The 12,813-nt window shown below is 39.1% G+C and overlaps 1 protein-coding gene across 9 annotated transcripts in view; it reads left to right on the top strand.

The window, feature by feature from the left end:
* Window positions 1-12,813, top strand: part of BLTP1 (bridge-like lipid transfer protein family member 1) — a 121,645-nt gene that overhangs the window by 15,202 nt on the left and 93,630 nt on the right. For all 9 annotated transcript variants that reach the window (XM_069855169.1, XM_069855170.1, XM_069855173.1 and 6 more), the window contains exons 6-10: window positions 3,562-3,748; window positions 4,918-4,999; window positions 5,627-5,820; window positions 9,647-9,726; window positions 10,719-10,869. In XM_069855169.1, the coding sequence (XP_069711270.1) occupies window positions 3,562-3,748; window positions 4,918-4,999; window positions 5,627-5,820; window positions 9,647-9,726; window positions 10,719-10,869 (694 nt within the window). The remainder of the gene's footprint in view (window positions 1-3,561; window positions 3,749-4,917; window positions 5,000-5,626; window positions 5,821-9,646; window positions 9,727-10,718; window positions 10,870-12,813) is intronic.

The following is a 12,813-nucleotide window of genomic DNA, read 5'->3' on the forward strand; positions in this document are numbered from 1 at the left end:
GTAGCCTTTATTAGCTGTAATATAGCCATATTGACCTTTATCAACATTTATAACTATGATAAATAGAGCTGTTCTGTTCTGGAATGATTTTAGTTCGCAAGTTTTAATGTTGTGCTGTCAGTATTTTAGCAGAAGTGTTAAGGTAGGGGATGTTCTTCACTTTTTGATAACCCTGTGTCTTGGTGACATTTGTGGCCATCAGAGTAGGGCAATGTGAAAAATTAATTTATTTTCCTTCCTAATCTCTGTCTGAAGAAGGGCCATTTACACCAGATGCAAGAGACAAATAGTATCTGCAGAAAACACTGTGAGAAAACATAAGTGGCCTTGTGATGTGTGCTTAGGCATCTCTAGGATTAGGTAGAATGAGCCTTAGGTCCTGAATGTCTTGACATCTGAAGCATTACAGCTCCACTGACATTTCTGGACCTTCTTGAATTAGCAACTGTCTACAGTTGAGGAGGGCACTAATTGAGAGGGTCATTGAACTTTGGTGGGCTTTTTTTTTTCCCCATCTTCGCTATGGAAGTGGCCTCTGATGGAGTGAAGCCTCTTAGACCTGTCAGCAAGCTTGTACAGCTTTGGTTTGTCAATGCCAACTCAACAGTGGTAGGTGTGCTGCATGCACGTTGTGTGAGTACATGGGAGATGCTGTTTAATATAGTGATACGAATTACGAAGAGTTGCTCATTTCTTTTTACTGAGGTGTTACTAAGCCTCGAAGCTGAAAGGGCACCGTTCAAGTTCTTCAGACCGTAACAATAGTAATTCAGAAAGTGAAAGCTAGTCTTAGAGTTAATTAGACTCTTCCAACCACAGGTTATTGTCCAAGAGATTTTCATGGAATTTTCTTCATCTGCTAGTTAAAACATATTTCTCTAGTGGCTCACAGAATGAAAAAAATGAATTGAACTTAATGCAATAAAGATAGCTTTGTCTGTCTCTTATGGTGATGTTTTTGCAAGGCTTTAACCATTTGTGCTGACATTTAAGACTGTGTAATTAGTGAACAAGTAATCCAGGTAACCAAGGAGGTCAGAGGTGGATAGGTCTGACAACAAAGTAACGTGAATAAAATATCTTCTGATATATTATTATTCTAGGAAAAGAAATCTTCCTCACTTTACGTTTTGGTTAATGACAGAGATGCTTTCATTTTTAACCTTAATCTTCAATGATTCTTCGGGTGTATTCTTCCCAATACTTTTTAACCTTCTTGATCACAACGGAAATACCCGTTCCTGACCAAATCGCAAAGGCTGCAAGTAAATTGCATCCTAAAGATTTATGTTATCAGGTTACTCAAAGCCTCACCAAGTTGGCCTTGAACATCTGCAGGGATGGGGCAGCGACGACTTCTCTGGGCAGACTGTGCTAGTGCCTCACCACCCTCACAGGAAAGCATTTCTTCCCAATCTCTAATCTAACTCTGCCCTATTTCAGTTTAAAACCATTCCCCCTTGTCCTCTCTCTGCACTCCCTGATAGAGAGCCCCTCCCCATTTTTATTATAATAGACGTTCCTCAGTTTGACCTAGCAAGTGCAATCTGTTTTTCATCAGGGCACTGTGTTTGTACTAGGCATGTTGTAATAATGTTGAAAGAACCTCATAGAAAAAGTCAAGTATGTGGGTTGTCTTGCTGCCTTGAGTGTATGTTAAATCATTCTGGGACTTGAGAGCAGGTTTTGTACATACTTGAGAAATTAAAGTGGTTTAGGAACAAAATTTGGAGGATTATGTTGTGAATAGGACACACCCAGATGTCTTGGCTTGGGGGCCACAGCAGATTATCAACTTTTATATTGTAAAGCCAGATAGTGTAGTGTTAGAGGTGCTTTTTGAAGGGTGAATACTGTTTTGAGAACCAATTCCTCTCCTTTTCATTTTTAGGAGTGACTTGTTCCATGTTTCTGTTAAGTTTTGTTTAGTGGGTGTATTTATTTGAATTGTGTGGGTAGGTGTGAGAAAACCATTTGAATAAGTAAATGATCTTGATAAAACTCTGTAGGAGGCAAGTATCAAAACCTCGGCTATATTGAACACCTTGATTCTAACAGATATTGATAAAACTTCAGTATTTTGTTGTCAGCCTGGTAGTTAGTTTTACACAACCTACGTATACGCTTCTCTAACTAATCACTTAGCTATGCGGCATTCGGATGTGCTTGTCTCTTTTTCCTTGGGCAACCAAATTGGCATATGGAGGTCATACCTTATTTTTATTATTAGAAAGAAGAGATAGTTGTCTATTTAAATCCCCTTTAAATACATGATTTACTGCATATGATTTTATTTCGTTAATGAAATCTAATGCTTGCCTCCAGGAATTGAAAAATTAGATTTATTTGTCTTCCTGATGATGCTGAGATCTCCCTGGTGAGCAATTGTATATCCCAATCTTTGTCCATGTCATTCTTTGCCTATGTCTTATTGATGTAAGTTAACGTTACCGACAAATAGATTTGACCGTGCTTTTATGAAAACAGGAAGGAACTGAAACTGGCTCATTAACTTTTCTCTCTGTCTCCTGTGGTGCCAGTGCTTTCTGGAGACTTCTTATGCTCTTTTATTTGTTTTTATAATGCTGTAGAAATTTCTGGTTGTCTTGGTGTGAGGCTGAAAGGTGGGTTGCTGTTGTTGGGACAGTTTTGTGAGCTCTGCCTTCCTAATTTCTAGTGTCTGAGGGAAATGTTGCCTTCAGTTTGTATCCCCTGAATTACAGATTGGGGACTGCTGTAATGTCCATTGTTACTTCAGCTTCCCAAAGTCTGTTTGACTTAGAAAGACTGGATCAGGTTTTAGAGCAGCTCAGGTCTCTTGAGTGAATGTGTAACAGGCAGCCTTTCAACTGGGTAATTATGGGGAAATGGTGCAAGCTTTTTCCTCGCATTAACTACATAATCAGGTCATACTATCGAAGGTGAAAGTATGTCAAAGTATGTCCCAAACAGCTCTGTATGCGATCAGCAGATGTTAAACTAGTTTTTAAGTATCAGAGAGTCAAGCTGATATTATGGTTAGAATTTTAAATTTGTGAAAGTGAATGTTCTTATTAGTTCCGTGTATTACTGTTTTGTGTTTGTAACAGAAAGCTTTTTCTCACTTCAGGCCTTCTGTAACACAGAGCTTGGCTAGAAACCCATTTGGTTTTTGAGACTGACTTGATCTCAAGTACTGATATCTGTGCTAAGAAGCCCTGAGTTTCGGTGCTGTTCATCAAGAGGAATTTTTTTGTTTGTTTTTGTACATGTGACTGAATAAACCTCATTTATATTGTGCAGCTTCCGGATGGTTTTATTTTTGGACTGTGACCTAAGGCTGAAATGCCTTTCAAGTTTTATATTTTGTATGCAACTATCTTACTTGCCAGGTTTTAGTGGTTTTCTTAGAATGGTGTAGTTATTTTTTAGTGTTTTTACTGCTTTTTAATATGTACTTCAGCAGATCTTTTACTACAATGCAGATTTTTTTTTTTGGCAAAATGTGCGTAATAGAAAAACTAAATGTTGCAAGGGAACGGTGGAATAGAATTAGCAATTCTTTTCCTGGTATTTGTTCAGATCCAAAGGCAGAAACACGACTGTATATTATGGTGAATGACTTTGAATTTCATGTGTACAACCGTTCTGAGCTTTATGGGCAACTTCAAGAACTATTTGGCTTGGATCCCACAATAATTCCAGCAAAAAAAGATGATGAAAAAGCACAAGTGAACGGGAGGCAGAGAACTCATACCAATCTTGAAAGGTAAATTACTATTTGTTTTACTCTTCTGTGGATGCTTTGTTCTGCAGAGTGCTGAACTAATTGGGTAATGTTTTGTTAATATATGCTCTGGAGGCCAAATGGTTGAGGCGCAGAGAGAGAGAAATTGCACTGACAAGCCTGACAGCCTAAATCTTTTTCCTATCCTCAGACTTCCTACCATAATAATTAAAAAACACAGCCAAACAAGCCCAACGCTCCTTGTTTAATGATCAGAGGCAGGTTGAAAAATCTGTTTGAAAGGGAGCGTGTTTCAAGAGGATTATGCTTACAGAATAATAATGGTGCTGCACAGTAGTACTAGTAGCTGCACAACATTGAGTAGGCGAAATGTGAAGATCTGTATGGTGTTGGGAAGACTTACTGGGTTTTGAGCTTTAAACTTGGGCTGACATGGGTTGACTCTTTAGGAGTGTGTGTTTGTGTTTAGCTACACAGGCCTTCTTTACTGTTTCACTCCTCTTTTAGGGGACCCCAAGAAACATGGTGTAGGTCTATCAGGAGTTACTTTACACGGCTTGTGTGTAGTGGAGTCAGGTTTTCAACAAGAAGAATCACAGCAGACTGAATTATTGGCGAGAAGAGCGGAGATCTAATGAGACTTGAGTCCTTCCATGGCTGCTGGCCAGGCCAATGTTTGTTGCTGGTTTACACAGTGGGCAGCTGCAGGATGCTGTGGCAGCCCTGAATTTGGTACAGGGCAGTGTCTCTGAGCCAGTCTCTTCACGTTTTCATCTTACGCCTTCATTGACAGGAGCAGGAAGAACTTCTGCCTTTGGAGAGGCTGTGTCTTGGGAAACAAAAACCCCCACACCAAAGACATATAAGGATTGGTTGAGGAATATTTAGAACACACCAAGTTTACCTGAGGAGGGTTTAGTGAACTAATGCTCCATGTTAAACATGGCACGCTTGTTTTCTACCTGTGTCAGCTCAGTATACCAGCACTAAAGATGCAGCTGCTTATGCTTACTGCTGTTCTTCCAGGCTTTGGAGAAGTCTGCAGTAAACTGCTAGCACGTCCCTTACAGGGAAGAAAGTGTGGGAAGCAGTGCTCCCCAAGAACTGTGCACTTAAGAGCTGTAGAAGAAAAGGTTGATCACTTCTTCTGGAGAAAAACCAAAATAATAAAACCCATCTTTTTCCCACAGCGTTAAAGTAAAAACAGAATCTCAAGACCCTTCTTCTTCATGGAGGTCACTTATTCCAGTCATAAAAGTCAATGTGAGCACGGTAAGTGAAAAGATGCCAATAATAAAGGTATTTAGCAGTATACGCTAAAAAGTAAGGCTTGCCATTCACTTTTCTTATGCATTCTTTTTGAGTTTTTGTTGTCCTTCATGCTTTAAAAAAATCGGGTACAGCACCACCAGCACTTCCCTGACACAGTCACAGATCTTGCTGGTGCTGATAGAAACATGGTTATGTTCTCTGTATTTTTGGGAAATACTTGTATCTTAAACTTATAGTGATTTCAAGAATATCACCAAGTAATTAAGCTAGGTAATGGTGTTGTACAAGGTGTGGTCTGTTGGAGTTTTGGGAGGTGTTTGGGAGATTTTTCTTCTCCTTTTTCCCTTTCTTTCCTGCATCTTTTAATAAGGATATTTGAATGCATTCCTTGAAAGTTTATGTTGCCTCCCCAAAAACCAGGAAAATTTATTGAGGTGATGGGAGATAGAATATTGTGAGTTTAATGTACAAGGTAGTATTTTTAGATATGCACAGATTATGTCCAGGATTTTTGTCTGCAGTCTTTAATTGCCTATAGCTGGTTATACAGCATTACTATAGGTAAATATATACACATATATAAAAGAGCAGTGTATAATAAGGAATTGGGTTTTCTTTTTGATTCAGGGTCGATTGGCATTTGGGAATCATTATCAGCCACAGACACTTTGCATTAACTTTGATGATGCTTTTTTGACATATACGACAAAACCACCTTCGAGCCACCTTGATCAGTTTATGCACATTGTGAAAGGAAAACTGGAAAATGTTAGAGTCATGCTGGTTCCAAGTCCGAGATATGTTGGTCTTCAAAATGATGAGTAAGTTTTGGGTGTTTGTGTTTCTGTATTATTTTATTCTTTATGTTAATAAAATGAAGAAAATAATGTTGGTTATGTTTCTGGGACTTCATTTCATAGAATCATAGAATGGTTTGTGTTGGAAGAGACCTTAAAGATCATCCAGTTCCAACTGTCTGCCATGGGCAGGAACACCTCCCACTGGATCAGGCTGCCCAAGGCCCCATCCAACCTGGCCTTGAACACCTCCAGGGATGGGGCAACCACAGCTTCCTTGGGCAACCTGAGTCAGTGCTTCACCACCCTCATCGTGAAGAATTTCTTCCTAATGTCTCATCTAATTCTCCCCCCTCCAATAAATGCAGGATTTAAGCTGTTGACTTCTGTAGGGCTGATTCACATATGAAAAAATGTTTAGAAAATGGGCAAAAGCTGTACAATACTTGCCGTAGTAGAAATCATGTTATATTCTGAAGACGGATTGCTGATCCTTTTACCTTTGAGTGTTCCACATAAGTGGAGTTGTGGGCTTGTGCAGCTTTATGCAACCGAATTGTAATAAGTCAAGTGGTGCTTGTGTGAACTGATTTGACACTGGATTCTCATTTTATTACATTTTAACTTGCCAAACCGTTACATGCATATTATACTAACATTCCCGATTGATGTGGTATGAACATCACAGCCAGATTTTTCTGCATTATCTTATTTAATTCTTAAAATATTATATGTTCAACAGAAAATTTGATCTTCCATAGGCTTTATTTGCCTAACAAGAAATAAATAATGTATACTATCCTTAGACAATTGTTTGTAGGAGTTTACGCAGGATGATTATACCTGTTTTGTACCCCCTTAGCAACGATATCCGGAGAATGAATTATGCTGTTTGGAAATAAAACTGTACACCATTTGACTGTATCTTAATTGGTTTTGTATCTGTTGTGTATAGGATGCCTTTATATGTTTTCAAATAACATTCTGGATGTGTACAGTCTTACTCTTCCAATGTGACGACAAAGGAAGTTTCCCCTATTAAAATTGAAAACAAACAAGACCAAAGCAAAATAGGATTAAGATATTCAAACTATTAGCTTTTTCCTCTGCTTGCACTAAGTATTTTCTTTGTATGCTGTTACCATCCCTACAGCTCCTGATGGCTGAAGGATGGCATGTGTACAGAAAGCATATGCCCTAATTTACTTGGTAGATTCAACAAATGACCCAATTCATCGGAAACTGGGAACGTCTGAATCTTTAAAGCCTGCCCTCTTATGCTTCTTGGGCTTAAAAGTTAAGCTGAGTATCTTAACTTTCAGAAATTCCTGCAGGCAATGTACGTATAAAAAACCAGCTAAGTGACTTGAAGGAATTGGTAACAGACTGACTGATCGATACTAACATCAAATACCCACCTTGAAAACTGTCCTATTGTATTACAAACAGACACCTCAGCATCTCCATCACTTCTTGCAAATCAATCCTCCGAAACTCAAGGAAAAAACAACTGTGCTGTGAAAGGCAGATCAAAACAGAACAAGGTTGGAGAACAGTGACCAAGTCAGCAGAATCGAAGTGGAAATTTAGGACAGATATTAGGAAATACTTTTTAATGGTAGTGGCATTGAAAGAAATGAGATAACCTAATTAGTTTTTGCAAATGGCCTGTGATGGGGTTTCTAGGGTTCTTCCTTCTCCATCGGCTAAGTCTGGCAAGATGTGACTATTCCTCTGAAAGTGGGTTAGGCAGCCTCATGAGCTGCCTTCCTCTTCTGTTTTCTGCAGAGGTAGTTCCACATGCCATTTAAGCTGCAAATACAGCTAAAAGAAACAGTATTAGTTTATTTTTCACGTGGCTGTACAGTGGGTGATGATCATAGAATTCATCCCGATTAAGAAAAAGATACATGTTGGTTCTAAATCTATTCTGCTGGTGGGTCAGCTGTCAGGAAGGACATGGAGCTGCTGGAGCGTGTCCGGAGAAGCTGGTGAAGGGTCTGGAGAACAAGTGTTAGGAGGAGGGGCTGAGGGAACTGGGGATGTTTAGTCTAGAGAAAAGAGGCTGAAGGGGGGAGACCTCATTGTTCTTTACAACTCCCTGAAAGGAGTTTGTAGAGAGGTAGGTGTGGGTCTCTTCTCCCAGGTGACAAGTGAAAGGACAAGAGGAAATTGCCTCAGTTTGTGCCAGGGGGAGGGAGGTTTAGGCTCAATGTTGGGAAAAATTTCTTTGCTGAAAGAGTGGTGAAGCATTGGCACAGGCTGCGCAGGGCCGTGATGGAGTCACCATCCCTGTAGTGGTTCAGAAAAGCTGTAGATGTGGCACATGTAGGTGAAACATTGTCAGGCAAAGGTCGTGTCTCATTTCAGCAGCTCAGCCATGAAGTGTGAGGTGTCTATGATGTACTTATTCCCTGCTGCTTGATCTCGTATGTGTTTTGTTCCGTGAAATTTGGAATACTATAGCCGTTCCACATGAACTGTGTCCCCCTCTCTGACAGCACATTGGATCCACATCTGCCATCTTCCATATTTTCCAAGCTCTCCTGCATTCAAGCTGTGGTGAAATGGGCAATGTGCTTTTAAGAGGCCACACGCTAAGATTGTGTATTTCTGTCATTGGACCTTTCTTTTTTTTTTAAGAGGTGACAATTTATAAAAGTGGATGGAAAGTGGCAAACCCATCTTTTGCAGTAAAAACAGAATTTTCACATTATATTATTATTACTACTGCTACTAAATATAATATTATTTGAATTAATGTGTGGTAACACTGTAAGAAGGAGATTGCAATATGCCCATATAATAGTGTTAGGAGAAGCATTTTGTGTATTAATCGCTTAGGTCCACTTATATATTGAGGAAGAAATGTTATTAAGGAAGGAGAGCCTTATTTTTTTCCTTTTTTTTTTTTAATTAATGGTCTAATTACTGCAGATGTCTCATCCCCTTGGTTTGGAGTGCTATTTTAGTCAGAAAACAATTAGCAGGTGAAAGAGTGATGTAGGGCAAGGAGAAAGGAACTCTTGATTGAAAGAAAGTTTGAAAGTAAAACTTCAGTAGTTGGTTATGGTTTATAATAACTGAGAAATATCTTTGTGGAGAGGAGCCTGTTGTCTTCATGACTGAGTTAACTAAACTCTTAAGTTGCTTTATGTAATAACAGTAATAATAACAATAAAAATAGTGTAATGATGAAGTGTATTTTGCAAATTGGTGTTGACATAGCCTAGCAATACAACAGTTAACCTTTTTGATAGGAGACTTGAGACCAGATAGACTCGAATATTCACAGTGTTTATTTTCAGAAGCTCATTTAGTCTGAGGTTGCAGGGATCACAGTGCGATAGGGAAAGAGAGGACCTGACGTTATAACCTGCATTTCAAGTTTAGCTCAAAACCAGCTGCATTCGAACAGATTGCTGTGTGACCTGGGCACTCGTGTCTGTTCTTTTCACCCTTCTGGTAGTGTGACCGTACTGGTGTTTGGTAGATGATGTTTGGTAGATGACTACCTGTGGATCTTGCAGACAGGCTGCTGGCAAGAGCAGTATGGATGCATGGAGATGGTGTCTTAGGATTGCACCAAACCCGAATCTTGCTGCGTAAACCTTCCTGGTCAGACACCACATATGCTGTGTCTCCACTGTTGGCTTATTTGAGACAGATAGTAGTTTTATTGACAGTTCCAAAGTTAAATACGTACTGCTTACATGCTGTAAGTGAGCCTCACCTGTGTAATCTCTTCCATTATTCTTAATACATTTCGTTTAAAATCACTTGAATTTGTAAAAATTAATCTTGGTACATTGGCTTTTAATCTTTTTTTCTTTGCACTCCTCCATTACAGACCACCAAGGCTGATGGGTGAAGGTTTTGTTGTAATGCAGTCCAATGATGTTGATATCTATTACTACATGGATGAACCAGGTACCTTCCATTAAATACAACAATAAAATGTTAAAGGGTTTCAAAGGCCCTTTGTTTATTTAGTTGTCTGAACTCTCTAGACAACTGGTTTTTTGTGTTGAAAGCTCTTTATGCTGAGTTAGTGTAGAAGTGTTCATAAATTATGTTTTCTGCAAATAAAAAAAAATATTGAAACAAATGGGAAGGAGTTCATGTTTCATATTTAGAAGAGAATGGAGTTTTGAGCTGCATCCTTGATGTTTGGTCTTGAAACAAGTTATGTTTTAAGCTGTAAATTTAAGTGATGGAAGTTTACAAAAGTACTTCAGGAGCGGGGACAATTTATAGTCAATATCTACTGGGGTTTTTGGGAAGCTTATTTGATGCATCAGTTTCTGAATATCGCAGTCTCTGTCTCTTTCACTTTAAATCCAGTGCGTTATATGACCACTTAATTTTGGGTTTGCAAAAGCTTTTGCTCTGATTCCAGGTGTTGCCTGAATCTTGAACAAAGATAATGTGTTTAATAATGATGTATGCTGGTGTGGGATAAGTGAGAATTTTGGATCATTGCTGGATGACTGTTTGAATTTTTACTGGTAACTCTGGGTCTGCTCAAGGAAGTCTTCCTTTTTATTTGCTTGAAGTGTCTGTAGAAATGGTTTTAACTTAATCTCCTTTATTTCAAAACTGGGTTTGTAAATAGGATTTGGAAGTGAATGTGGATGTATGAAAGACTCTATTGGTAAAAGCATATTTCAGAGATGTGTGTATGCCAGCATTTCACTGACATCAGTGAGCAGCACTTCAGAAAAAAACAAGAAATTCTGGTCATATTCTTGCCCTTCTGTGAGGAGTCTGCATTGAATTGTGCCTTGATAGTTACGTACATTAGTGGTTTCAAATAAAACTGACATCAGGACACTTTAATTGTCTTGTAGTGAGCAAACATTGTTCATGCTAATTTGAAGCAGCTTCCTTTAATAATCAGTTTATTGTGTTTTGTAATATAGGTCTTGTACCAGAGGAAACGGAGGAAAGCAATGATGAAGAAGCAAACAACGAAGACAGCAAATTACAGGATCTGCCACCATGTTGGGGTTTGGACATTGTTTGCGGAAAAGGAACAGACTTTAACTATGGACCTTGGGCTGATAGGCAGAGGTATCACCACAATGTACATTTTTAGTTTTAGTCTTTAATATCTATTTCTATTGAGAAAACATTGTAAGGTTTCCCGTGTGTGATTGCTCAGATTTATAGTTTGTAGGGAGTGGACGAGGCAGTCTGAACAAAGAGTCCTGCCACAATGAATTCAGATTAGTAAATTCACTGTTTATCTTGTTGGCCTTCTGAACTTAGGATCACTCAGTGAATTTTTGTTATTAAGTTAATAAATTATGTTCCTGTTTTTTGTAAACAAAGTAATGCTGTTTATCAAGTGTTACATACCTAAGGGTTTAACCTTTTAATTGGTTGCCTTTAGACTTGTCAAGTGCTTCTCAGCTCATGAATGGGAATACACTGCATATTGATGAGGGAGTTTCATGGAAGTTCTAATCTGGCTATGAAAATAATGAGAGAAAATAATTTATCACTGCTTAGGAGAATCATCCGCTTGATATTGTCTCCAAAGTATTTATTATCTACATGTTTTAGTGACAAAGTATTAGGCCGCAGCTCTACTACTATTCATAGAATCCTTAAGGTTGGAAAAGACCTCTGAGATCATCCAAGTCCAACTGTCAGCCCACAAGAGCTTCTTACCCCAAGGAGTCATCAGTTGCCATTGTTGGCCTTGTTACTCAGCTACAGTAAAATCCTGTTGCTGTAGTTAGGATGTGTCAGTATCTCAAGACCAACAATCTTTGGTATTATTTCCTTAGCCCTCGATGTTTTGTGCATGAGTATTTTCTGTTGAAGGCAATAGAATTGTTCAGAGAGAAAAGGAATGTTAAGTAAAAGTGACATAATCAATGCTTTCCCTCTTTTCCCCGATTAATTACAGATTGATACTTCTCTTGGCCTCTGTCAATTCTCCTGTGAAACTACTATGATTACCTGTCTCTTAGGAATGTGAGGATGGCAGATCAGAGTAGTTGTTAGATATGACAGCATCTTAGAGACTTTCAGAGGAAACGCGTCTTTCCAGAACAGTGCTTTTCTAGGAACATGAAGTCACTGAATCATTAATGAAATTTTTAATACTACCAAGAAAGCTCACTTTGTAGAACCATAAAATGGTTTAGGCTGGAAAAGACATCTAAGATCTTTGAGTCCAACCATCAATCCAGCCCTGCTAAGTCCACCACTAGACCATGTCCCCAGGTATGACATCTACCCTTTTAAACACCTCCAGGGATGGTGACTGAACCACCTCCCTGGGCATCCGGTTTCAATCTTGACAACCCTTTCAGTAAAGAAATTCCTCCTAATAACCAACTTAAATCTCCCCTGGCGCATCTTGAGGCCATTTCCCCTTGTCCTGTCACTGGCTGCCTGGGAGAAGAGACCAACCCCCACCTTGCTACAACCTCCTTTTAGGTATATTTTATGATGGTATGCTTATTAAAATTTTAACTGGCAGAAGGCAGTTTTGTGCCTGTGCAGAGTGCGTAGAGTTCATAGGTGCATACCTGGGAACACTTTTACATTGTGCCATGAGCAGACAATAGAATTTTGGTAAGTACCTGGATGTTTTAGAAGCACAGATCTGTAGGAGTTCTGTGGACTTTGAACTTTCAGTCATAGAAGGCCTTTGACAAGTATAGGCTGGACATTAGGAAAAAATTCTTCACAGAAAGGGTCATTGGGCACTGAAACAGGCTGCCCAGGGAGGTGGTTGAGTCACCTTCCCTGGAGGTGTTTAAGGCACGGGTGGACGAGGTGCTAAGGGGCATGGGATAGTGTTTGATAGAAATGGTTGGACTCGATGATCCAGTGGGTCTTTTCCAACCTGGTTATTCTATGATTCTATGAAGTATCCATCTTTAATGCATCATGCAGTAAAATCTTGCATTACCCCACAGTGTTGACAGTATGGGGTTTGTGGGTGCTTTGTTGTTGGGCTTTTTTTTTTTGGCTTTTTTTTATTAACTTTTAAGCTGC

Source organism: Phaenicophaeus curvirostris, chromosome 4 (assembly GCF_032191515.1).
Source record: "Phaenicophaeus curvirostris isolate KB17595 chromosome 4, BPBGC_Pcur_1.0, whole genome shotgun sequence".
NCBI classification, from domain to species: domain Eukaryota; kingdom Metazoa; phylum Chordata; class Aves; order Cuculiformes; family Cuculidae; genus Phaenicophaeus; species Phaenicophaeus curvirostris.